We start from the raw sequence: 27,245 nt of genomic DNA, 5'->3' as shown, positions 1-27,245 counted from the left end.
TACACTACCTATATCAATGCTGGGAATACAACTTTTATGTGACATCTTTTTTATAGAAGTCCAAAAGCCATAGGAAAGACAGAAAGAGAGGCTACAGCAAAACAACATCCATTGTGAACTGTTTACTGTCAACTTGCACGTCACTCGCCTGCTTCAGAAGTCATTCTCACAGGCCTGTTCTGCCTCCCTTCTCTCCAGCACATTCATAATCACAAATGTAACTCTAACAGCTCTGGAGATGACAAATGAATCACTCACTTCAAGGGCTCAGGAGACAGTTTCGTGCCTGAAAGATTGATTTGAATCAAAGCCAGAGAACTGCTGAAAAACTGCTTGAAAGATGGAGGGACTTCCTTTCCTTTCCTGGAAAAACAAAACAAGATACAAGCATCAAAAGAGTGGTGACATTCCATCCACCCTGCTTATTCTGTATGCAGACAGGTGAGATACACAAAATCAGCCATATCTCCAGAAGAGCAATAAAGAAGAAACAAGTATCTAAATGATACCTAAGAGTGTAAGACCATTAAACCCACAAGACAATTTATCTCTACTCTTGGTATCTAAAAAATTCATTGTATTTTAGCCCACTGATCTTCAAGAAACATTACAAAAATAAGGACGTCAGACTTGAGTGTTATTTGCCAAGAGTAAACACTTTGCCACTTGCCGGTCTCAGTGATGCAGCTGGAGTTGCATTTGGCACTGTTCTCAGTGACAGTTCATTAGCTTGTCTGCCTATTTTTTACAGTGCTGAAGACTGAACCTAAGACTCCATGCATGAGAGGCAAGCATTCTATCACTGAGCCACACCGCCGGCTCGGTTTTTGAGACAGTCTTATGTAACCCAGGCTGCTCTTAAATCCATTATATAGCCAAGGATAACCTCAAATTCCTCAGCCTCCTGTCTCCATCTCCTAAGTACTGGGATGATAAGAAATGTGCCATTTTGTTTTGGTGTCTTACTATGTACTCAAGGATGGCCTGAAACCTGTTATCTTCCTGCTCTTCTGGCTTCCAATTGCAGACATGACAGATTAACTGCCATCCCCCCCCCCCCCAAACCTCAGCCAGTGAGTAGTATGACTAGATCAACAGGTAGTCTCAATGAGATGGTTACCTGAAGTGGAACTGAGGAACAGCACAGAAGGTGAATGGCATCAAGCCTGTATGACCAATAACTTATTTGTCTACCACAGTCACAGTGGAAACCAAATCATTTAGGGTCCAACATCATTATAAAGACAAAGTGGGAAATGAAGTGGCTGGAGGACACTTCCCTTGCTATGTCAGGCAACATGGATCAAGCCATACTGTTAAGTCAAACCCGTACTCTTAACAGTTTGCAATGGAGCAGGCCTTAAGCCCCCATAGTGCAGTGTGCAGGCTTAACTTGCTCTGTTCTCTAAGAATGCGAAATGGTTCAGCAGCATGGAGCACTTAGCTGATGCCCCTGATGCTACTTAGATGACTGCAAGTCATACAGAAGGCAGCAGGCATCTCAGGGGTCTGCCACGTAGTAGGCAACAGCATTTTACATGTGCAGAGGTCTTTAAAAAAAAACAGTGATACTTGAGAGCTTTAAAAGCAATGTCTTAAAATGTGACAATTTTCAGCTACTTGTGAGGGAAAAAAAAACCCGTAAACCATGAGAATTTTTACCTAAGAAGAAAAAAAAAGGCAGACTAGGAATAAGAGTTCTGGTTGGATACATGACATTAGCTATCTCAAAGCTATTAGTTATTTCCAGATGGTACAGCCTATCAACTTCTATATTCTATGTAAGCAAATGTATATATTATATATTTTGGTAAGCAAATGTGACTTATATTGCTATTTGGATATATTTCTATTCCTAATCCTCTACTTGTGTGTTGTTTTAATATTCCCTAATATTCTCTGTCCCTTTATAAGGGACAGTAACAGTTTACCACCCCAGTGACAGGCTTGGTCCTGTGAGCCTCTGTGACCAATGGCATGTGAAAGGACCTGATGTGACTCTCAGAAAGCAGCTTTCGGAGCCAGGATCATCCTGCCCTCTGTTATATCTTCTGGATGTAGGATGCTTCCTCCCAGGTTGACATGGCCAGCCCACATGGGACACTCACACAACCCAGCCTCCATGATGGGCACAAACATGTAACTAGTTATGAACAAAATCTGATTCACCTGGCTAACAATCTATACCTCAATATAAACTCACCAATTTTAACACAGTTACCAAGGGCTTTCCAGAAGTCTATCTAAGCAAGGTGTTGGGTATTAACAGCTTAATCATAATCTTTTGCCTTGACAACAAGGCACTGTGTTAGCACTGCTCCACTATAAGCAAAGAACAGGGCCACTGAAGACCGATCATGGCAGAATTCACAGCGACTAAACTCAAAAGAGCTGATTATTAAAAAAAAAAAAAAAACTTTATAAGATGAGCTGTCATCCTGTTCAGTTCCTTAGTCAATTACAGCTCTGTCAAAGTGATGCTTCGTGACCTGCCTCTAAACAAGTCTGTATGAACACTTTCCGCTGTCTGCCAGATTTGACATTCTTTAACTACACTTTATTGACAAATCTGAAGCATATTTTTGGTATGTAAAGGCTCATCTCTCCTCTCTATTTTGTTTTGCTTGCTTGCTTGCTTGCTTGCTTGCTTGCTTGCTTGCTTGCTTGCTTGCTTGCTTGAGACAGAGTCCTATGTAGTCACAACCATTCTCAAACTCACTATGTGAATTGAGGATCACCTTGAACTCCCAACTCTCCTGCCTCTGCTACCTGGGATTACGCGCATGTGCTTCAAAATGGGAGATGTTCATATTACTCTTGAAGTAATGGATCCAAAGTATTTAGAAATATATTGGCATATTTGCAAGGCACTGAATAGAATAAAGCATGCCATCAAACTGAATTTTCTAAATAAGTCAAGTTATTCCCTTGAATATATCAAGCTTTTAAAAGACTGAGTGGGAAATATGGAGAAGGCACTGCTGTTAGGCAGTACCCCAGATCATTACAGAGCACACAGTGCAGTTGATGCTGTGAGCTCATGATCCTACACCACGAGGGTTGAACTGGACTAATGCACAGGATGGCCATGAACACCGAACCTGTGAGGAGCAAGTGCCTCTCATCACTCTCTCCATGCAGAGTGGCCAAGGCTTATGAATGCTTCTGATGCACTGTGTCAGCAAGCTCAACTCTAAAGGTAGAACTAAGTTGCTGTACTTAGCCCTCACCTCCTACAAATCAGCACGAGCTACAGGGTGACCATTCTTTGTTCTTGAGGTTGTTCATATGAAATTCTAACCTCATCACCGAGAAGAAGTTGCAGACAGAGTACCTGTCCACATATGTGAAAGCACGAACTATCACAGAGCTCAGATAAGCAGGCTAGCATAGGAGACAAGACCCTTAAAGCTTGGGTTTCAAAACAATGAAACAAAAAACCTTAAACTTTCAAGGTCCAAAATTTAACAGCTATGATTTAAGACTCATTTAAGATTTATCTTTTCGCGTATAACATTGACTTTCCAAGCCAGGTACGGTGGTCCACAAACCTGCAATCCCAGCTCTAGGGAGGCAGAGGCAGGAAGATTGGCATGAGTCTGAAGCCAACCTAAGTAGTGTGAGGCCCTGTCTCACAACAACAACAACAACTTCTCCTTTCATCAGTCACTCTGTGCTCATTTTCCTCACAACTCTTCTCAGAAGAAGGGATTCTAAGGCCATAATGGTAGCAAGGGGCAGCCATACCTGTGAGAGAAGACAGACCTGGAGAGATTGAGCACGGTGAGACACTGAAGGCACCCCCGGAAGAGAGCGCTACACACCTGAGGAAGAAATGGGACATTAGTGCTTTTGCACAATCCTAGGTCCATGAGAATATTTTCCTAAAGAGACAGGCCTCCATCCCAGAAAGAGGTATTCCGAGAGGCAGTGTGGTAGAAAGGGGCATTACCATCTCCAGAGAACATTCTGTGTTAGATAGATCCAGATGAACAATGGTGTTGGGCTGGGCCAAAAAATTGTACATGTGCTGGAAAGGAACAAAAAGTAAGTGAATGTTAGGCTCTAGAGAGACACAGCAAGTCAGTGCTTCAAAACAGTCACCCACATGGCCCGGACCTTCTTGGCTGTTTCTCAGAAAGGTTGGCAGACATTTCTGTTATTTTATCTCCTTCCCTAGGAGCAAAAACCCAAAGGGCACTTAAAGTAAAATTACACAGGCAAAAAAAAAAATACGGCAAGAGGAAGCTCACTACCATACACCCCTCTTTACACGTGCCTTTGGTTTCTTGATTAGTTCGATTTTTATTCTGTAATTTTTTGTTTTTTTTTTTTTGTTTTTTTCGAGACAGGGTTTCTCTGTGTAGCCCTGGCTGTCCTGGAACTCACACTGTAGACCAGGCTGGCCTCGAACTCAGAAATCCGCCTGCCTCTGCCTCCCAAGTGCTGGGATTAAAGGCATGCGCCACCACTGCCTGACTTTTATTTTGTAATTTGAGCACTGCTAACTATCTTTAACTCTTGAGTTTAAAATATCCTGTGAATTGCAGCCACCCTTTCAAAACCCGAAGTCACTGTTCAAAGTGTTGAGAAAAGCACTATTTGAATTGGAGCCACAAATGGTCTCAGGCTGTGTTCTCTTCTCCCCAACATAATAATATTTTCTTTAAAATCTAACACGACTGTCCTGAGGAAAGTATTAGAAAAACAAAATCAAAAGAACTCAAAATTTAAGTACTGCTTAAGTATATTGGTTTGGCGGCACTACAATGTCTAACACTTCCTAACCCAGCCTCAACCCTGCATGGAAACAATGAAATAAACCTGTCTGACGCCAGAGCTCTCTAATGTCACAGTCCAAGTCTCCTGCCCCAGGTGACAGCCTTTATTTCTCTGCTTCACTGGGTGCCACCAGTAACTTAAAAGCACATACAAGCCTATGCTGACAGCGCTTCATTCCTCAGCCAACACTCATGAAATGCTGCAGTGTGACTCTATGGTACTTCAGAAAATTCCTCTCCAGCAAGGAATTCGAAAGAACATAAAAGTAGCCTGCAGATATTTTGGAGTAATCAGGGGCCCAGGACCAACTTCGGGTTTAGCAGAAACACATTGCCTTCCTTCATTTACATGGAGTCCCTCAGGCTCTAGTCTAGGCCTTCCTCAAGGCATTTTATTTTGATGTGGTTTGGCTTCCTTCTACCAGCAGGGGGAGCTCGTCCCCCCTGAAGTAATGAGGACGCCCTTTGCATGTGGCTTTCCCAGAAAGCACAAGGCCAGGTGAGTATGTGCACCTGCTGAGGACACTGTGTGTCCTTGGCTGGGAGCCCATGTTCACTCAACCCCACTGCACTCCACTGTACCAAGAGGCAGACTGGAACAAGCTGTACCCCCGGATCAGGAAGTGCGGAGATTGTTATTTGTGTTCCTACTATAGATGAATCTTATTATTTAAACTCAGCCTCTTTTTATTTGTCTTTGCTTTTGTTTCATTTATTTTAAAATATTTACTTACATTTTTGATGAGTATGCAGGTGAGTGTATGTATGTGCACCATATCTACACACACAGAAACCCACAGAGATCAGAAGAGGGTATCAGAGCCCCTGGAACCAGTGTTATATAGGTGCTTGTGAGCTGCCTTGTGAGTGCAAACCTAGATCCTCTGCTAGAATAGTAAGCACAAGTAACCCCTGAGCCATCTCTCCAGCCCCTATTTTATTTTGTGAGATTGTGTCTTATTCTGTAACCCAGGCCACTTTGTAGCCCAGGCTGACCTTGAGCTCATGGCTATCCTCCTGTCTCAGCCTACTGAGTACTAGGAATGTATGGCATCCCACCTCATTCACCCTTCATGCTAGCCCTCCATTGTGCTACCATGCAGGCTGTGGTCTTTCCCATGGAGCTCCTTGTTCTATCTTAGGAGGAAGTGTGTTTAAGGCTTATCAGTGACGTGGACACTAGAGATGAAAAATGGACATTCAAGAGACAGCAGGAAACAAACTCTGATCATTGATTTCAAATGTGTGTGTGGGGGGGCGGAGGTTGATTTAAATAAGCACACATGCACACACAAAGCTTTCATTAACCCTGCCTTATAGGTAAAGTAAAACAAAATAAATGAGGATAAATTCTAGCATTTATCATTTCTGTGAAGTAGTCATTGTGGTGGTTTGAATAGGTTTGGTCCTCATAAACTCAGTGTTTGAATGCTTAGCCCCATGTGGAGTGGCACTATTAAGAGGTGTGGCCTTGTTGGAGTAGGTGTGGCCTTGCTGGAGTAGGTGTGGCCTTGCTGGAGTAGGTGTGGCCTTGGTGGACAAAGTGTGAGCCTGTGGGGGTGGGTTTTGAGATCTCACATGCTCAAGCTTTGCCCAGAATAAAACAAAGTCACCTGCTGCCTACAGATCATGATGTAGAACTCTCAGCTCCTTCTCCAATTCCATGTCTACATGTATGACACCATGCTTTATGCCATTATGATAAAGGACTAAATCTTAGAAACTGTAAGCCAACCTGAATTAAATGTTTTCCTTTACAAGAGTTGCTGTGGTCATGTGTCTAGTCATAGCAACTGAAATGCTAACTAAGACAGAAGTATACAAATGAAGGCCCTTTCCAAATGCCCACTATCTGCATGCCTTATCAAAGGGAGATTTCTCCTAAACTGTGACTGCATAAACTATAAACTGCATAGTACCCACTAGGGACCAATTACCACAGAATGAGGTCATAACTAACCCCCACAACATGAAGTTCTCTCAAACCTTTATATTACTATTCATGGACATAAAACATCATATTAGAATTGAGGGGATTTTTTTAAGATTAATTTTACATATGAGTGCTCTATCTGCATGTATCTCTAAATACCAGAAGGGGGCATCAGACTCTAGTATAGATGGTTTTGATTTACTATGTGATTGCAGGAATAGAACTCAGGACCGGGAAGAGCAGACAGTGCTTGCTCTTAACTGTTGAGCCATCTCTCCAGCCCCTGGAATGAGTAGCCAAGAATCTATCTATCTATCTATCTATCTATCTATCTATCTATCTATCTATCTATCTATCTATCTATCTATCTCCTACCTATCTACCTATTTTGCCTTCACAACCAAACTTTAATGAGTATCTCCTGATTACTTTTATCTTATTTATGGAATAGTCTATGACTGGGGTTATCCTAATGGCCCCTTTTAACAGTAACATAAATAAATAAACAACAAAACAAACATAAAAAGAAAAGATTGAGGTTTGTACCCTCAATCTCAGCATTGGAGAGAATGAATTAGGGCAGCCACTGTGAGCTGGAGGCCAGCCTGGCTGACTACATAGTGGGCTCCAGGCCGACACATTCTCTCAAAACAAACAGCACCTGCATCCCAACAACACTATTTAATGATGAAATAGCCTTTCCAAAAAGGATTTGAACCTCAGCATCATTAAGTGAGAAAACAACTTAATTATGATGACAGGCAAATTCAATTAAAGCAGCCTCTGGAGTTTTCCCAACATTTTACTAGCTTTTAATGTGATTGTAGAGCATGGTAGAGAAAAAGGCTGGGACAGCAGGGTTAAAAATGATGGCAGGCTTTCTGAAAACGGTTGCTCCAGGGGCTGGAGGAGTAGAAGACTTACCGAGAGGTCATCTCCACGGAGGGCATTCCCTGAGAGGTCCAGGTGGGTGAGGGTAGAGGCGGTCAGAGGGTTGGCACTGAGGGACTGACAAAGGCTGTTCACCCCTGCAACAAGAGAAACTATCAAAGCTCAGTGTCCACTCTCAGAAACAAAATGAGGCTCCTGAGTTTCTACAAACAGCCCTGTATTCAAGTCAAACTGCCAGACCAAAAGGCCAGAGCTCTGTCCTTGGAGGGGACCACTGATTGTGGCTCCCTTGACAATCCCTCTGGAAAGCCAGATAGCTCACAGACAGCCTGCACTTTAGTCTTCAGATTTATCCAAGAACAGAAAGTATTTTACTTTCAAGTCCCAGAGTGACAAAAGCTATCTAGCTTATGATTTTGAGCCTAGACTTAATCCTACCAGATGATTCTGGACTTAGTAAATTGTATTTAAATGATATATATGCAAATACTGGGCATGTTTAAGTATTGGAAACTTGATAGAGGAATATACTGCTTCATTTAAATGCATATATATATATATATATGTATATATATATATATATACCTATAGATTATAGTTACATGTATTATATAATATATAAGCATATGCTATATCTATTTATAACATAGTCATATATATTGTAAACATGTATAAATAGCATCACACACACATATATATGTATATAGAAAGAGAGATGTTTCCAATATTCTTTGTTGAAAACCCAACATACACTAGACAGAGGTGTCTGAGACTCAAAAATATCACCTGACAATCTGCAGGCTAGCTCAGCAGCAGACACAGACAGATCAGCACAGGGAGCTTTCATTCCTGTGGCCTCTGCATCTGTGGTTCAGACAACCATCACAGAAATACAGTTTTTTTTTTTTGAAGTTACAATTTAGATCTGACATCCAGCATTAGAGAGGCAGAAGTAAAACAGGACTGCTAATAATTTAAAAAGCAGCCTGAACTACAGAACTACATTGTTTGATGCAAGACCAGGCTATATGAGACTACAAAAGAAAGAAAGAGAGAAAGAAAGAAAGAAAGAAAGAAAGAAAGAAAGAAAGAAAGAAAGAAAGAAAGAAAGAAAAGGAAGAAAGGAAGAAAGGAAGAAAAAAAGCAACATGTGGAGAGAAAAAAAAAAAAGCCTGAGCTATAAGCTATATACTGAAACCCATCTCAAAGACACAAAAACAAAAAAGGCATACATACTAGAATGAGTACAGACTTCTTGCATGGTCAGTATCACCTAAGTGATACTGTGTCTGTGTGTGTGTGTGTGTGTGTGTGTGTTTATGTGACTCACGAGTTTGTGCACTAGTTAGTTTATTGTCAACCTGACACAAGATGGAGCCATCAGGGAAGAGGAAATTTCAATTGAGAAAATGCCTCTACCAGAGTTTCTGTGGTTAAATCTGTATGGCATTTTCCTGATTAATAGTTGATGTAGGATATTCCTGCCAGGGGCAGTGGTGCCACCCATCATCAGGTAGGTAGAAGGAAGTATAAGGAAGTATAAGAAAGCAGGCTGAGCAAGCTACTGGAAGCCAGTGAATAAGCAACACTACTTCTCCATGGTCTCTGCCTCAGTTCCTGCCTCCAGGTTCTTGCTTTGAGTTCTAGCCCTGGCTTCTTCTGATGATGGACTATAACCTATAAGCTAAATAAACCCTTTCCTATTAAGTTGTGTGAGTGTGTGTGTGTGTGTGTGTGTGTGTGTGAATGAGCAACACCCTTTTATGATCTATATTCATCTTTCTGTGTGTGTGCATGTTCATGTGTGTATATGTATGAGTGGGTGGGTAGGGGGTACCTGTGCTCATATGGAGGAAATACGTCAATCTCTGGAGCTGTGCACTTGGTTTCTTGAGACAGGATATCTCACCGACAGGGCACTCACTAATTAAGTTAATCTGGCTGGCTGATAAGCCCCAGATTCCCCTATCTCCTCAATGCTGGATGACAAGTATCTGCTACCAGGTCTGGTTTTGTTTTTTTTTGTTTTGCATGTGGGTTTTGAAAATCAAACTCAGGACCTCACACTTACAATGATAGGGCTTTGCTTTCTCCGCAGCCCCCAGTATTCACAGTTCTCTTTTTAATGGAATGACTAAGCCCAAAATATCTGGAGAATACCAGACACTCATCAAGAAAAATCATTTATACAGCCATGTATTTAAGTGAAGCATTTTAAAACTCAATAAATAAATTCTAAAATGTGAAGGCCAAATTAATCCCGACAGCAAAGAGGCCCTTGGCAAGTGAGGCACTTGGCAAATAGCCAGCCTCTGACTAGACTCCAGAGAAACCATTACCAGCCCAGCCTCATGCTCCTGAAGCAGAAGGGTCCCTCCCTTCCTGAGCCCATGTTCACACAAGGACTGTGTTAATAAGCTCATGAATGGCAGGAAGTTACAAAGCTATAGTACTGGAGAAATCCAGGGCTTACGACCCAAATGCATCACAGATTGGCATGCCATCCTCAGCTCTGGTTTTCGTGGGATTCTGACCATGCTTGGTATTCATGATTGGAGGGTTTACAGCTGGAAGAGGTAGCACCAGATGGTCCTGTCTTGACATAATCTGCCAGCCAGCAGGATGCTTGTGTGAGTCCAGAAAGCCATCAAGCAGTGAGTGTCTGAGGTGAGTAAGGGTGCATGTGGTAGGGGCCATGGGGAGATTAAAATAAAATCTGTCTTCTATTATGGATCCATGAATATACATGTTTTCTAGGAACTAAAATATGTTACATTTGTTAGAAACTTAAAACCACAATTATGAAACTCTAAACCTTTCAGAACCAATGCATATGCCTTTAAGGAACCCATATTTTTTAAATTGAACAATTCAAGATATTTTACAAGGACAGTTTAAAATTCTATGGATCCTATTTTATAAAGTGATATTTGATATGGACTCTTAATATACCTGAAAGAGACAAGTAAGGAAACTTTAGTCGTAACGGGTTCAAGCAGGGTCAGGCTGTCCTCACCCAAGAACACAAAAGAACCCGGCTTTGCTGTGCAGTTACCCTACTCCTGCCACACTGGCCAGATAGGACAGGAGTGGGGACAGGCTACCTCAGAACCCAAAGCCTGTCCTGCAGAGGACAGATGATCACTGTTCCTCTCTATTTTACAATAACAAATAAAGGAGCACAATGCACATTAACGCATGGAGAGAACTTTTATACATTTAGAAAAAAATTAACACCGTAAATAAATAACTGACCTAGAATGTCACGTAGCAACAGTCCAAGAAGATACATAAAGGACCCTCAAAAGACCATCAGACAACATAGATACTCATATTACATTTGGAACAGCAGCAAAGTCACAGTTGTGAAGTAGCCATGGAAATAATTTTATAGTTGGGGGGTGTCACTGCATGAGGAACTGGATTAAAGGGACACAGTGTTCAGAAGACTGAGAACCACTGCGATTAGAGAAACACCATACTCTCACTTGCTTGAGAGAACAAAAAGGGCATTAACCACACCCACGCTGGCTCATGACCATAACCTCAGCACTTGGGAGGCTGAGGCAGGAGGGGTGCCATGAATTAGAAGCCAGCCTGATTTACAGAGGAAAAGAAGAGAGAGATCAGGAGTTCAAGGCCAAACTGCTACCTGAAAGATGGGAAGAGCAACAGCTTGTGAAACACCAAACACAGCACAACATCTGCACGTGCGTGCGGACAGTCCGAACACAGCTGGGGGGCCAACGACCGCTGACATTAAAAATAGCTTTTGCTTGCTTATTTAACCTATCAGTATCTTTGGCATATTTATGAAGAAGGAGCACTTCTGAAAATCAATTTCTGGGAGCACTTCTGAAAATCAATTTCTGGGCACAATAGGAACAATGAAAAGAAATGAATTTTACCTTGGGATCTGCATACGGTTCCTGGCAACCAGACCAACAAACACTGAGCTGGGAAAATTTCCCACTAGCAGTTGACATGTATGTGTTAGTGTTAAACAGGGGTACGTGAGGATGTGCATGAGATGGTGAGGCTTATGAGTCAACTTCAATTTCAAAACATGCCCAGTGTAACTCCATGATCAGAATAACACGTGACTGGGTGGACCACCATCCAGTGCTGCAGCATTTAACCGGAGTACAGTCAGTGGTGACAGCCTGAGCCAGGGCTGCTGTCACGCAGAGCACTGAATGCGCAATGCTTCTATCAGCCAAAATGGGCAGTGTGCTAAAACAGAGATTCGCAATGCAGCATGGGAAAGAGATGTGGGGAATATGAATTGAAAGGTAAGAGCTTCAAAGAGAAAGTCGTAATGAATCTGAACACAACAGTCAGTGCACAAACTGACAGCTGGCACATGCAGGTTGTCCCAGGTTTAACTAAAAGTATATAGCACCTGAGACACCACAGCATGGTGATGGTAATGGTCACGACGCAGACAGTGAAGTATTGCTGGTGGCAGTGGTGTTGGTGACAGTGACGGTCACGATGATGACACAGGTCACAATGAGAGTGATACTGACAGTTTGTGTAGTGATGCTCATGGTAGGAGTGAGGGGTGGTGACTCTGAGGGCGGAAGTGTTCACTATAGTTAGGGTGGCAATGACATGATGGTGACTGATGGTGGCAGTGACTAGCCGTGAGGGTGAAAGCAACCTTGATGGCAATGGTTTGGTGACAGTGATGGTGAAGGTATAATAGGGGTGACAATATAACAATGAAGACGGTGACAATTAAGGTGACAGTGATGGTGACAGAATAACAATGGTGATATTGAATTCAACAGTGAATGTGACAGTGACTGAGATCATGGAAGGGAGTGGTGGCAGATGCTGTCAGTATTGATTAAAGAGCCTGAAGCTTTGCCATGTTTATTAACTCACTGAGTTCTTCTAGTGCTGCTACTGCTGCTGCTATCACTACTACAACAAAATGACTATTCATTTCTCACAAACAACTCAATCGGGCACAGAGATGAGGAGAGCAGTTCCCAGGAAGTAGGAAAGACAGGCTCCAACCACAGGTCATAGGATGTGACTGACAGGCAGCACAGAGTACCACTTAAGAAATGGCAAGGTTTTCAATTCTGGAAGCCTCATTGAACCCCACTATGGTACAGAAATGGTGCCAGGAACTAAAGATTCAGACACAAGAGAAGCATGGGCCCAAGGGGAGCCATTCTCATAGGAAGGACACAGTACTGAGACAGTAATGCCCTGGGTATGATCCACAAACAGACAAGAGGAGAAAGTGGCTTTGGTGGTCTCAGAAGTGGGAAGCCATCTAAGCAGAGGCTGCCACAGATGAAGACTTTGTCGGGTCCACTGAAGCTCTGTGAAGCTCTGGAGATGAAAGAATACTCAGGCACTAAGCAAAGTTTGGAGACAAATGAAGAGTGAGGGGTTTTTCTAGTACTGTTTCGAGCTGCTGCTGGGCAGACCAACAGAGGCCCGAGTATCAGGAACAGATCTTAGAGAAAAATAAGAAAAATAAATTCTGGGAACTAGAACTGGGGGAGTATGGTAGTGACTCAGCACCAAGCCCCCTGTGCCTCTGTATGAAGGCGTTGGTCACTCAGACAGTTGGAGAAGTCAACATCTTTTGCCAAAAATGAATCAAGGAAAAACATGAACAGGTAACCTTCAGGAAAGTGAGTTACAAGGGTAGAGGCAGCCAGTGAGTGAACACTTACTGGCTCAAAGCTTAAAACATTAGGACTGCACATATATTTCAAAATTATTTTCTATAATGAAGTCATTTAAATTTAGATTATCAGAGTTGAATTATACAATATCTTTACTTTAAAACTGCTATCCTAATGTAATCGGTATATTTTAATTAACTACATAGCATGGTGGTATCTATTCAAATGCAACAGGTATTAAAGTCAGAAACAAATTATGAAGTAAATTGCATATACTGTACCTTTAGGTGACAATGAGGTTTTAGATAGGTTCAAATGCTTCAGTCCCTTTGGGAGTTTGGCAAATTGAATACTTAAGGAGGACACACCTAAAGAAAAGAAACAGATTATTACAATTTTCAAGTGTTTAGACACATGACTGTTTTGCAGTGTGTAAAAAATAAATATGATTTTGGGAAAGTGGTTGTATTTTTCTGTGTGAAGTCAGTTTCTTTTGTAGCCATTCTGTGCTATCCACCGGGCTGGAGAAGTAGCAGACTCTAACACATACAAACAGTGTCTAAAGCTTTATTCTTACATACTCCCTGTCATAATGCTGTTTACAGCAAATCCGTGACTCATGAACTGACTCAATCAGTAAATACTTAATATGCAAGCATGAGGACCTGAGTTCAATCTCCATAAGCTACATTTATGAAAAGGCAGACATGGTGATGTGAGTGCATGATCCTGCCACTGAAGAGGCAGAGACAGGCAGATTCCTGAAGCTTGCTCACCATTCTCACCAAACAGGCAAGGGCTAGATAAAAGTAAAAGCTCCAAGCTCAAAGAAACACACTGGACAGAATCCCAAGGAATAACACTAGAGCCTGACCTCTGGCCTCCACAACATGGGCACATACATGTGCACACAGGCATATGCATCCACAACATGGGCACCCACATGTGCACACAGGCATATGCATCCATGTGTGCATCCACATGAAGATGCACACATACAAACATAAAATAATGAACAAATTAGCATGTGGCGTTCCCAAGGTCCTTCAAGTGGCTTCAGGTTGCGGGTGACCTGTTACCACCTGGGATATGTTTTCAGAGGTCAAATTAAGTAGCATTAAACAAGTTCTTCTAAATTAGGACAAAGTCTTAAATCCAGGCAGCCCCAAAGAACTTCTGTCTGTCTCTGTCTGTCTCTCTGTCTCTGTTTCTCTGTTGTTTCTCACTCTCTGTTTCCCTCTCTCTGTTTCTCTCTGTCTCTCTCTGTCTCTCGGTGTCTCTTGCTGTCTCTCTGTCTCTCTGTCTCTCTGTCTCTCTGTCTCTCTCTCTCTCTCTCTCTCTCTCTCTCTCTCTCTCTCTCTCTGTGCATGTGTGTGTGTGTCTATCTCTCAATAGGTAAATAAAATACAACTTCTCTTGGGATGAATATGCAGAGCTTCCCCTCATTTTTGAAACCTCTGTTTTAATGAGTTAATTTTTCTTTGGGATAAACAGATACTGTTTTACTATTGTCAGGAACAGGGTAATTTTAACTACTCAAGTAACAGCTTCACTATTACCAGATGAGTTTCTGTGCTTAATTAGCTTATGCTTAACAACCTCCAACAGAGCATCCAAGAAGCTTTAAACTACATCAAGTTGGGATTTGTAGCTGGGGATAAATCACAAAGAAATTCTTATATTCAAAATCAGGTGTCTTCTAACATTCATGTGGAAGACTGAAAACACCAGCTCACTCCCTCAGGAACTGCAAAGGAACTAAGTGTTCTTCTAAATGCAAATATGCAACAGATAAGCATATGCCCTTTCTAATGTCCTTCAAGCAGCCTCGGGCTGCAGGTGAACTATGATCCCATCAAGAATTATAGATTCTGTAAGAAATAACCCAGTCTCAGACAAGAGAAACCTCTACTCAAGCTGTCAGTCAGATTAGTCCAAGTGCTATGCTATTGTTGTTGCTCTGGGCTATCTGCCACTCAGAACCTAAAGATAAGTACCTTTTGATAAAGACACTTCAGGCACAGAACTAGAAGATTCAAGCTAGATCTAACCTAAAAACCCTAACTTGTCAAGGGAGGGAAGCAATCAATGATTTTTCTTATCCAGCTATAACATCAATGAACTATAACAATGCCCAGCATGGCAATATATCCCTCCAGGTGCAATGGTGGCACTCACCTTGGCAGTACTCAACAATTGTCTAATTGGACTTAAGGCCCACTCAATAGTAGAAAAATTATGTCTGGTAGTAGAAACCTAGCCAACTACCTGAGGCTAGTGAGGTCATGAATTTTAAAGGAAAACTTACTACTGTCACTTTAATAAACCACCATAATCCCTAGCTGCATTCCAAATCTTGTCATTATACCAACAGATATGAGTAGCTCTCACCTCTCTTCAAAGCTTCTATTGACAGCAAATGCCTAACATTACAGAAACCACAATGGGTCATAATGCAACACAACTCCACCTAAGGCTCAAGGACCATTACAGGAGACGAAGCAAAGAAGACTGAAAGAACCAGAGGACCAGAATGTGTGCTACAAGATTGCATCTCTAGAAATGACTCATCCATAATTCCTTAATCTGGCTGCCTAAACACGCTTGAACAAGAATATCCATTGACATCCTAATGAGAAGGGTGAAATCTCATGGGATCCTACCACGAGACAAAAAACTACAGGCAGCTAATGAGTGTACAAAGAGGGAGAATTAGCCTCTTCAAAGGAGGAGTCCCTTGACTGGTTATTCAGTACAGAGTGGCCAACCCTGGTACAACATAAACAAACTACGGTAAACAGACTCAACAGGTTTATATATTTGTAATAATATTTTTATAAATTTATATACTTATGCATTTTATAAATTTCTATGTTTATGCATGTATATATGTAACAATAATAAAAGTGAACAATCAGTTGGGGAGGGACACAGGAGAAACTGATGCAAAGGGACACGTAACGGGATTGGGAGGGCAGGCAACAGGGGATGCCATATCATTTTTTTTTAATTTTTAAAAATTATATTAAAAAACTGCCTAAAACTATGAATGTTTTAAATATTAAAAAGTCAAAGTGGCTTATCTGAATAAAAATATCAGATGCTTGGAGACATACCTAGACAAATGTGCTTAAAAAACCAAATGGAAAAAACATGGGGGAAAAAAACACATTGAAATTGCAAACTCAAACGAACCTTGTGTTCTTGCAATAAAATAAGTTAGATCCCCCAAGTATTACCAGAGAAAAATGTAACACTTCACTAATGAAGAGACTATAATTACTGTAGTCTGTGAGCTGTGATCAGCATTCTAAAAATATAATGAATGAGTCTGACAGAAATAAAGAGAAAACACATGCATCCCTACACACAAGCACATACACACAGAAATTACTTGTTCAAAGTGCACTTTGAACATACATACATACATACATACATAAATATATACATATATACATATATACATACAGTAGTGGCCATATGTTAAATCATAAAGTATGTCTCAATAGTGAGATATTCCTTAAAAAATAAGAGACTAGACAAGAATATTCTCTAACTGCGATACTATATGTTTTCTAAATGATACTAATACTGTGTGAAAAACCTAGAAGTCTAATAGAAAAGTAATCAAGAAATTTCCAGATAAGTAAACCTTAAGCAGTATAAACAACATAGCAAATGAAGCCAGAAAATCAAAGTAGAAAATATTGAGTGAAAGAAAACTATGAGGGCTGGAGAAATGGCTCAGCAGTTAAGAGCTCTGACTGCTCTTCCAGAAGTCTTGAGTTCAATTCCCAGCAACCACATGGTGGCTCACAACCATCTGTAATGGAATTTGACTCCCTCTTCTGGTGTGTCTGAAGACAGCTATAGTGTACTCACATACATAAAATAAATAAATCTTTAAAAAAAAAAGAAAGAAAACTATGATACTAACATTCATGAAATACAATAGAATGGTTAGTCATATAAAGTGATAAAATAAATTTAACAAAGAAAGGTCTTTAAAAATCTAACAGAATTAATAAAACCCACACAGACTGGTTAATAAAAGACTATCAGTGAATGGCCTACAGACACTTTATTAAAAAAAGACAAAAAGACATCATCATTTTAGAGAAAGTAGACAAATTCCTTAGAAAAGACACAACTAAGCTCATGCAAGAAGAAACTGTTTATCCATATAGCCTACTACATTATCAAGAATACACACCTGCAACTATTGTAGTTCTACAGATTGGAGCCAGGGCTTTGCACACGCTGAGCAAGTGCTCTACCACAGAGCTATACTCTCCTGCCCAGGAATTTAAATCTCTAAAATCCTTTCCACAGAGAAAAACAATAACTGCCAAACACATTACAACTTCCTGCTATCTAAGTCAATATTTATAAAGTTCTGTTACTTATGCTCAACTAGATTGATCTATCAAAACAGATGTCAGAGTGTAGGTATCATTTCCAGGCTGGGAGAGGGAGCAGTAGTGGGATGAAACCCCAACAGGTAAAGTGTCGCATGAGTAATGCTCTGTTTTCTTATTCCTGGTAGTGGGTGCACTGGAATGTACACTTTGCAAACACTCATGGCAATGTAAACATGGTGCTGTAGTTTTGACGGGCCCTGAATAAAGGACTTGGTGCTGAGGATAACACTACTGGGGGTGATGAGACCTCTGAGAGGTGAGGCTTTGTAGAGGCCGCTCACATCTTCCAAAGGAACTGAGCAACTCTGGACTCTCTCTCTTTCATTCCTCACTAGTGATTCTAGTAGTTCTGTTCTGACAAGACATCCATCCACAATATGCTACCTCAGGACAGGACCAGAAGGGCAATCAACAGAGGAGCAGAGCCCCTGGGCTGTGAGGCCAGGTCAGCACCTTTCTCCTCCAGCCAGGCCATTGTGAGTGAGGGAAGTAGATGGAGACTTGATGGGCGTTTGTGAATGTTCCTTATCTCCCTAGGAGAGAATTTATTTCAAAAAGTAAAAACCAAGTGTGGTGGCACACTCTGTAACCACAGCACTCAAGAGGCTGAGGCAGGAGGACTGTGAGCTCAGCTCTAGCCTGGGCTACACAATGAGATCCCATCTCAAAGCAAGCAAACAAACAAACAAAAACAAATAAACAAACAAACAAGCAAAAAAGCCTTTCATGTGAGACTGGGAGAATGAGGAATGCCAGACTCTCATTTTTAAATTGACAGACATGAATGTTGTCCACTCTAGGTGAGTCGTTTTCCATGATAATTTTTTTACTTAGAGAAATACATTCTGTAACATTAATTATCTTTATATTATATCCTTAAAGCCACATTCTGTACCTCTAAATCACTCTAAAGTAATACCTATTAGAACAAAGTTTTACCTGCTAAACATTACCACTAACCCTCAGATTTGTTGTATTTAGGGTGATTTCACTTATTCTAGTTTTCTTCTTTGAGGAGACAGTTTTTAAACAGCATATTTGTGTTTGGGTCAGAAACATGCTGGACTCATGTCAGCTTGTGAATGGCCACACTCAAATCAAAGACAGAAATGGCCATGTGCTTTAGGTGTAAATGGAGTGTATGCTTTACACAACCAGGCATAGTTATGTTGGCTTACTCATGACCTGTAAACACGCTTTTTAAAAGGAAGGTACCCTAAAGAATAAGTATCCCAGCAATATTCTCTTTGAAAATACAACAGAGCAACACAAGTGAAGTTCAAATACATGGAAATGAAGTCATAATGTAGTTCTGAATTGCTTCTAAATGGGTCTAAAAGTAGGGAGAATTATTAAAGGCAGGTAAATTAAAACAAAGATAAGTATCTTTTTATGAAATTTCAGACAAGTGGTTAGAAACATTTAAAGGCTGCATAAGGAAGCATGTAATTAGAGACATTTTTCTCATGTAGGCCAGACTGTCCTTGAACTCCTGGCCCCACCTGCTGAGTACTATGATCACAGACATTTGCTGTCACACCTGGCTTTAAAACACAGTTTTATATCATAGAGGGGGAGATTATAATGAATCATTGTTCTTGACGATCGTAAGAATAAAAAACAAATTCTCAAAGAGGCCTTATTAAAGCCGCTTCTGTCTTCCTTGGTGGAATGTATCGTCTATTAACACAGTTTCTTCAACAAAATAAAGAGAAGGGGGGAGAGAGGAGAGGAAGAAAGGGGGAGAAAATGGAAAGTTGAAAATAAAAGAAAAAGGATATACGTTCATACACACACCGCTGAGAAGGGTTACGTATTTACCCTGAGGAAGAGAAGGATGAGACACTTGTCAGGAGAGCTCTACCTGCTACCACACCAAAGCCCTGCTTTGGCACTGAAATAAAAATCTCAGCAGGCACGAGAGTGTAAATATTGCCAGGCGGAAAGAAAGAAACACAGATGCTCAGTGCTTGCTGCAGTTGGTTTGCCAATGACTTAAGTGATCACAAATGAACAAGGTCTTTATAGAAAGGACAGGGGACAGATGAAACTTTGGAGGAAAACTATTCAATTCAATCGTTTGAACAAAACAAAATAAAGCAGAGCATAAGAGCTGTGACTCGTAGCCGAGTGGGCAGCTTACAGCATCCTTTGGAGATTTCGTTAGACAGCCTACTTTCCCTAGGGGTTTTAAAAGCCATGTAGAAGATGTGTATTTCCCTTCAATATTCAACTGTTCTAGCTTCCTTTATTTCAAAGCATTTTTATCTAATGAAAAAGTAATTATAACGTGTCTCATATGCTAATTTGCTATCCATCATTATTAACTTCCATACACAGGCAAATTAAATTTGACATTGTAAATTTAACCCTATTAGTCACATGCCCACTTAAAAGCTTACACTACCATATACAATTTCAAGATAGGGCCACCATGGTGTCACAGAGATTCTCATGGTGAGAAATGGAATCAATAGGCCCTGGCTAATCTAAAGCATTATGTTAATAAGCTAACAAAATTCTGCCAGTAGAGCTCTAGTAATGCAATATGGGGAAACACGAGTCTTGTTTCCTGTCCTTCAGGAAGCATATAGAAGCACAGTGGCTGCCACCACCTGGGAGAGCAGAATCAGATTGAAGGACATTGAACCCCATGTCAAAAAAAAAAAAAAAAAAAAACCACGAATAGATAGAGATACATACACTAAATCTATCCAATCACATGTTAAAATGTTCAGACTTCAGAGCTGAAGAGATGGCCAGCTGAAGAGCAGCAGCTGGTCTCCCAAACAACCACGTTTCAATCCCAGCACATAGTTATGAATAACTCCAGTTCCAAGGCATCAGACATCCTCTTCTGGACCCCATGGACGCCATGCATGCACAGACAAACATGCAGGCAAAACACCCATACTCATAAGATAAAATAGAAAACAATTTTTTATTTTTTGATTTCTACCAATTCCTGTTGGAAAGTGGAGAAAAGCTGAAAGGGAGTGAATAAAGAAGTAAAATGCAATGTGAGCTGTTTCTATTTTCCAAATACAAAAAAAGTCAGGTGTAGTGGCTCATGTCTGTAATCTAATCACTCAAATGACTGAAAGACGAGGATACTCAGGAGCTTGATACGAGACTGGACCATGGAATGGGTTCAAAGGAAGCCTGGGCTACAGGGAAACAGGGCTGCAAAGCTTCCAGGGTTACAGGGCTACAGGACAACACAGAAATAGAGTCACAGGACTATAGGACTACAAGATTACTGGGTCACTAGGCAACAGAGTCATAGGGCAACAGGATCATAGGGCTACAGAGTTACAGGGAAAGAGGGTAATGTGGTTACAAGGTTAAAACACAGCAATAGCGAATAGGGAAACAGGACTGCAGGACAGGGAGGGAATTAGCAGACAGAAGACAGAGATATTGATGGGGGAAGGAGAGAAGGAGAAAAAAACAAAAACAGAGTTAAGAAGAAAGAATTTGAAAATAAAGGGATATTGCTGGGTGAAGGGGATGGAGTCCACGTGCCTAACTTTTATAGGTTCTGAAATCCAAACCTATGACTTAAACTATTGCTTTACTCTATTTAACAATAAAGATATTAAATGTGGTTAAAATGGTCCCTCAAAGAAAGTCCCATTTTATATCTGCCACAGAGAAACTTGACATTTGAACCACTAAATCTTTCAAGAAAATACTTTGACATATAATAGAATAAACTAACTTGTTCAAACAGCACAGAACAGCTTAATTCTTCTTTCAAAGGAAACCTGTCTACCAGATTCAATACCCACCGAGCACAATATACTGGCCAACAGTGAGGCAGGAGATTGCAGGAAGGAGTCTGCATACATGGTCCCTTCCATTGTTGTCCCAGACACATAAAGATAAAGGAGTTTCCTCCCCCTTAAGGCATGAGCAACTGCATCTTCTCTAGGCTATGTCTGTCATCGAGCAAAGTCGGAAAGACTAGGGTTTTCTGAATGCACAGCAATGGGCTGTTCCCCTTTTTCTCAGAACATCCCTGGTCTGTACACTATCATTATTAACTATTCTAAACATGAGCAAACTCCTAAGACATGGAGAAGTTAGGTACCGTCTGACACAACTTTGGCAAAAATTGGGGAGCCCAGAATCAAGTCCATTCATCACAACTTCTGAAACATATATACAATGAGAGACAAAATAAACAAACAAAACAAAAAGCCACCAAAAATGTAAGCAACAATCCCAGGGGCTATTTCTTTCATCTTATTTTGAACATTAAATAAGATCATCAATGATGGTCAAAATAGAAACACTGGGACCTCAGGTCAACCCTTGTAAAATAAATAGCAGTAAGGTGGGAATCTAAATCACCTTTAAGTCAATTATCAGAGCGGCTTCAGGCACCCACCCCCTTGGATTCAGCAGACTCCTGGTTGGCACTGCAGTTCAATTGTAGCTAGCCAATGCCTCTCCACAGGCCACCCTACCTGCTGAGAGGGCCCTTAGGTGGGCAAACAAGCTCTATTTGGGGGATATGAATTACACAGCATATGGAAGAAAGCTGCCAACCGCTAGGTCAAGAATAAATCATCTTTACCTACACAGCTGTTTCCTTATCCATTGGCTGACTCCCGTTGCCTCTGATGCTACTGGGGCCACCAGGAATCACAGCACACCTGGTTCCTACCCCTATCCAACAGCCTAATACTTTGTGAACAGTAAATTTACAATGTTCTCCATTAGTCTGCAAGAGAACGTGTCCCCTTCATTAGAGAAGCAGCTGGGAGGTCCTACTGTTAGATCTCCTTCCTCTTATACCAGGGGTGCAGTGGCAAGCATCAGTGTGTCTCTCTGGTTTCTGTTTCTTTTGTCCCTGTGGTGAACTGTTGGTCAGACCTGAAGGCTTTCCAGATTCCCCAGAGCCACACCTGGCCTCTATCAATTTTATTTCTATGGCTTGTGGTTCACATTTCCCTCCAAGTGACTAATAGTGGCCCCTCGGCTAAGCTTTCTGTTCTCTCACCTGCTCTTACTTGCCAGTGGTCCACATGCCAGTTCCTGACATCTGCCACACCACTCCTGCCTCAGAGAGATAATATACTGTCCACCACAGGGCTTAGCAATGTCACCAGAGCTCCATCCCTGCCTCGATGCCCTTCATGAACTAACTTCTTTCTCTGATGGCCATTGTCCTATCTAGACCTGCATACTGGCCATCAAACACTACCTCCCCCATGCCCCATTTCCTCAGACTGTCTGTCCCTCCTCTACTGTCCTACTGTCTCTGATGCCTGTGGGACCTCTGCGCTGATGGTCAATATCTCTAATAGTTCCGGTGGGTTAGTCTATCAGAGCTGATTTCCCTTTGGATGGCCTTGGGTTTTGAGTCTTTGTCTCCAGGAGGACTATGTGGTGATTTTACTCAATTTCTCTGCTTCTGTAGCACTTAGACTGACACCAAGCCCATATCCTGCAGCCCCATGAGTAGGCTTGAGAGTTTCATTGCTTGTTTAAAGGTTTTTCCCAATTTAAGCCACTCAGGAACTAAGTATTTCCAGATTACCAGTCTCTCATACAGGCCACCGTTAAGCTTCCACATACATTGAAATTTGGATTTTCTCTTTCTGTGTATGAAAGAGAGGCTTGAGAAGCATCACCCATCACTTCCACCTCCCTCTCTTCCTCTTCACTCTCCAACTTCTCTCACAGGATCCCCATTTTTGGACCCCAGAGGGAGTTCATCTAATCCATCCTCTTTTCTCCTTTCAGTCCCATATCCGTAAGAAGTAGCCAGTGAGCATCACCACCTCCTGTCTCTTTTATGGAATTCACCATCAAATCAGAACCCAACTTGGGGAGGGGTATCGCTGAGGCATATCCTCTTCCCACTGTAATTCTTCCTTCATACAAATAAATTTCATCTGGACAGCCAGCTCCACCACAGATGAGTTTCTGAATACATATAGCAACAGCCACAATACTTCACAGGCGCTGGCCGGCCCTGTCACTCCTAAGGGATGGTCTCAGAGACCGCAGCCTTTGCTTTAGACTTTAAACTCTTCTAGGGGCATCTCCACACTCACACTGTAGGATCCACTAATCAAGCAGACAGGCCACTTTATATCACAGAGAATACTGTCTCCCTTCTCCTTCTGATGGCTCAGACTTGGTTACAGGTTTTACTCTCCATAGCAAGGGCAATGCAGCTGTCACGACAGTATGAAGGCACCCTATTTCATAACATATAGAGAAAGGCCGTACTGGGATCCTCTGCCACCAACCCATCAGAGATGCTCCACCCTCAGCCCTAACCTACCATTCACAGCAGGAACAGCATCATTGCCCTTCTCTGAGCTGGGGGGGTCTCTTGCTAGTAGTCACAGCTGCTCTGATGACAATGACAGCTGTCATGCCTATACACCATCTGACCCATCCAACCAAACACTCTTTTTCTCCGCTCACTAAATCACATTTTATGTTTTGTTTCCACAAGCCCATGATAATTTAAAGGCTGCAGACCTCTCCTTTAGACTCTGGCATGACAAGTGGTCCCTGCCATAAATAGTCAGGGTATGCTATATCAATATTCATATCACAAGCCAACAACCAAACTTTCTGAGAGCTGCCAAGTGGGTCTCAGGGTGGTTGGTTCAAGGGGCAAAGTCAAATGCTTAATCTTCAGAATTCTGACCTATTAACACATTAAGATCCTGTTTACTTCAGGTTTGACTTCCTTTATAAATAATCTTCCTTGGCCCAGTCTGTCTTCTAGGTCACAGTCCTCCTTTCTGACCCCCACCTTCACCTTTTGATTGTTGAAAAAATATAAGTCACTGTCATTCAAAAGCTGAAAAACACTGTCATGGAGGCACACACCTATAGTTCCAGTATTTAGGAAGAAAGAAGGCAGGACAAACAAGAGTTTAATGATGGCCTAAATTACATAAGACCCCGTCTCAAAATAAATAGGAAAAGAAAAAAAAATCAAGTTACTTACTCTCATACACAGCTAAATTTCCTAGGGTATTTCTACCATAATTTTAAAAACTACCAAGCTTATTTTGATAGTAAGCCTGAATAAAAAGAATCAATGAACAGCCTGTGTGGAGTAGAGGTATAATCATAATCCCAGCACTCAGGGGGTGAGGCAAGAGTCTTGATTTAAATTTGAAGACATGCATCTCTCCCCCTCCCTTCTCTCTCTCTCTCTCCTCTCTCTCTCTCTCTCTCTCTCTCTCTCTCTCTCTCTCTCTCTCAAAAAAAAAAAAAATGACAATGAAAATTGTTTCTCGAGGCTCAACCCCAAGAGTGGAGTAGGTGAGTATTGACAGCCAACCAAGGCAGTGGCAGACACAGTAATGAATGAACTTGGAAGAGAAATGGGCAGGACTCAGTCTGTGAAAATATTTTTAGGTGTCTAAACTGGACTGAATGTGAGCGGTATACATAGTGACGATCTGGTGAGCAAGTAGTGGAGGTACCCTCACAATGATCCATGACAACAGCATCTACAGCAGACACAGTTGATGCAGGTGAATGAAAACATATATCAAGTAGCATCTCCAGGGGCAGAAGACGGAGGGAAAAAGAATCTTTGTTGAGCATAGACTCCCACTCACACAAAAGAACCCTCTATAAACTTCACCATGACTTTCAAGAACAACTTTTAAAAGCAAATAAGAGAATAATATTAAATTCAAACTCCATTTAAGGAAAATACATATCACTTATGAAAGCTTTACACTAGATGCTGTGCATCTAAAGAAGGGATAGGAGGAAGCTGGCATAGAGAGGGTACAACAGTCTGTGGGTACTCTAGGAATAGGGCATAACTACCTACACTTAGTTATATCATGAGCAGAATACAGTAAAGGATTACAGGAGCTCCAAGGTGAGGACCTACAAGAAGAAACAGTACCAAGGGGATAAAATGTCTATGAGTGAGTGAAGGACACAGGGTAGGAGAGGAAGGGCCTGGGACTCATCCTCCGCCTGTCAGTCCCACAACACTGACATATGGTCTTCTAGGTGTGTCTCCTCTCGGAGGTTCAAGCACACTGCTGCTGGGACAAATGTAGCACATTCAATTTATCTATTGATGATCCCTAGGGTGTTTCTACACTGCAGTGTGTGTGTGTGTGTGTGTGTGTGTGTGTGTGTGTGTGTGTGTATTACTCCTGTAAACCTCTCATAACAGAGCCTTTGTGTAGGCTCTTTTCTCTTGGGTGATAACCAGGAGTAGAATTGCTAGGTTCTTTGGAACATTTGTATTTAACTTTCTTAAAAAACTGTCTCTCAGTCAGACATGGTGGCTCACAACTTAAGTCTCACCACTCAGAAGGCAGAGGCAGGTGGATCTCTGTGAGGTTGAGGCCAGTCTGGTCTACAGAGTGAATTCCAGGACAGACAGGACTGTCCTGTCTCAAAAAAACAAAAACAAAAATGAAACAAAACGAACAAGAACCCCAAGCAAACAAACCCTGTCTCTCCAGGTTCCCAAGGGCTGCATCCCTCTCCAGTCCCCTCAGCAATGGAAGCATTTTCCTTTCCTCACACCCTCAAATACGTTTACTTTTATCACAGTCAGATGACTAGCTATGGAACAGTACCTCATTGTGCTTTTAATTTACATTTCCCTAATGATTAACGGTGCCCTGCTAGCCTGTCTTCTGGAGTTCACCTCCTTTGGGACCTGACTACTTCCCTGTACTTACCCAGCCCTGTCAGCTACTAAATACAGCCAGGTCCCTGCTTCTTACAAACAAATCCAGTACAGCTGCCCTGACTATAGGAGGTGCTGTGTCCAGTTTCCACTTCGCCTCATTCACCACTCTGCCACTTCTAACAGAGCCGGTAGAGAGAACAGCTGTTTTTCCTACAGAAATGATGACGCCCCAGTGAACTCCACACCCAACCCTGTGTCTTTATTTTCAGTCTGGGCTCATTCTTAGGCTGCTTGCCACAGACCTAGTTTTGGATTCAGCCTCCACCTTCCTTCACGCTCCCTACTTGAGATGACAGACGTTACCCCTGAGGTTCCCTGTGACTGCTACAAGGGAATCATTTTACACACAAGGCAGCATCCCAGTCAGAAAGTAAAAAAGTGAAGCTGTCGCTGTGCCCTCAGCTCAGCTGAATAATTAATCCTCATCAAATACCTAACATTGAAAGATGAAAGGCCTTATTCAACAAGGCTGGAAAACATTTCCAACGGCAAATGAAAACAAAATGTTCCCTCCAGAGGTAGAGTGGCTCTTACTCTGACCCCATCCATCAGTGTTGAGAAGAAGATGAAGAATTCAGCCAGAAGCTTCCCTTCCTGTGTCAACTGCAGGCGCTGCCTTTGCTATTTATGGTCACTTTCCTTTGATTTTTCATTTTTATTTTGTAAGGGTGGGGGTTCTTCCCAGGGCTTCACACATGCTAGGCAAACACTCTGCCATACCCCGGCCCTAGATGCAAACATGCATGGTGAATCATTATCCTTATAAACCGGGTCCTTCAACCTCACCATAAGCACATACTCAAATCTTACAAAGTGTTAAAAGGTATGTATGGTGAGCACAGATCTAAACTGGCCTCC

General features: G+C 41.7%; 1 protein-coding gene across 1 annotated transcript in view; it reads right to left on the bottom strand.

The window, feature by feature from the left end:
* The window catches only part of Carmil1 (capping protein regulator and myosin 1 linker 1), a 163,961-nt gene that overhangs the window by 89,895 nt on the left and 46,821 nt on the right, over positions 1-27,245 (bottom strand). Inside the window, exons 11-15 of the mRNA XM_028776338.1 lie at positions 13,538-13,624; positions 7,639-7,742; positions 3,953-4,030; positions 3,748-3,824; positions 259-363 (exon numbers count right to left, since the gene is read on the bottom strand). Of these exons, the coding sequence (XP_028632171.1) occupies positions 259-363; positions 3,748-3,824; positions 3,953-4,030; positions 7,639-7,742; positions 13,538-13,624 (451 nt within the window). The remainder of the gene's footprint in view (positions 1-258; positions 364-3,747; positions 3,825-3,952; positions 4,031-7,638; positions 7,743-13,537; positions 13,625-27,245) is intronic.

Source organism: Grammomys surdaster, unplaced genomic scaffold, assembly GCF_004785775.1.
Source record: "Grammomys surdaster isolate TR1022 unplaced genomic scaffold, NIH_TR_1.0 267, whole genome shotgun sequence".
In the NCBI taxonomy this organism is placed as follows: domain Eukaryota; kingdom Metazoa; phylum Chordata; class Mammalia; order Rodentia; family Muridae; genus Grammomys; species Grammomys surdaster.
The sequence above is the reverse complement of the archived record's forward strand: the minus strand, read 5'-3'. Positions and strand labels throughout refer to the sequence as shown.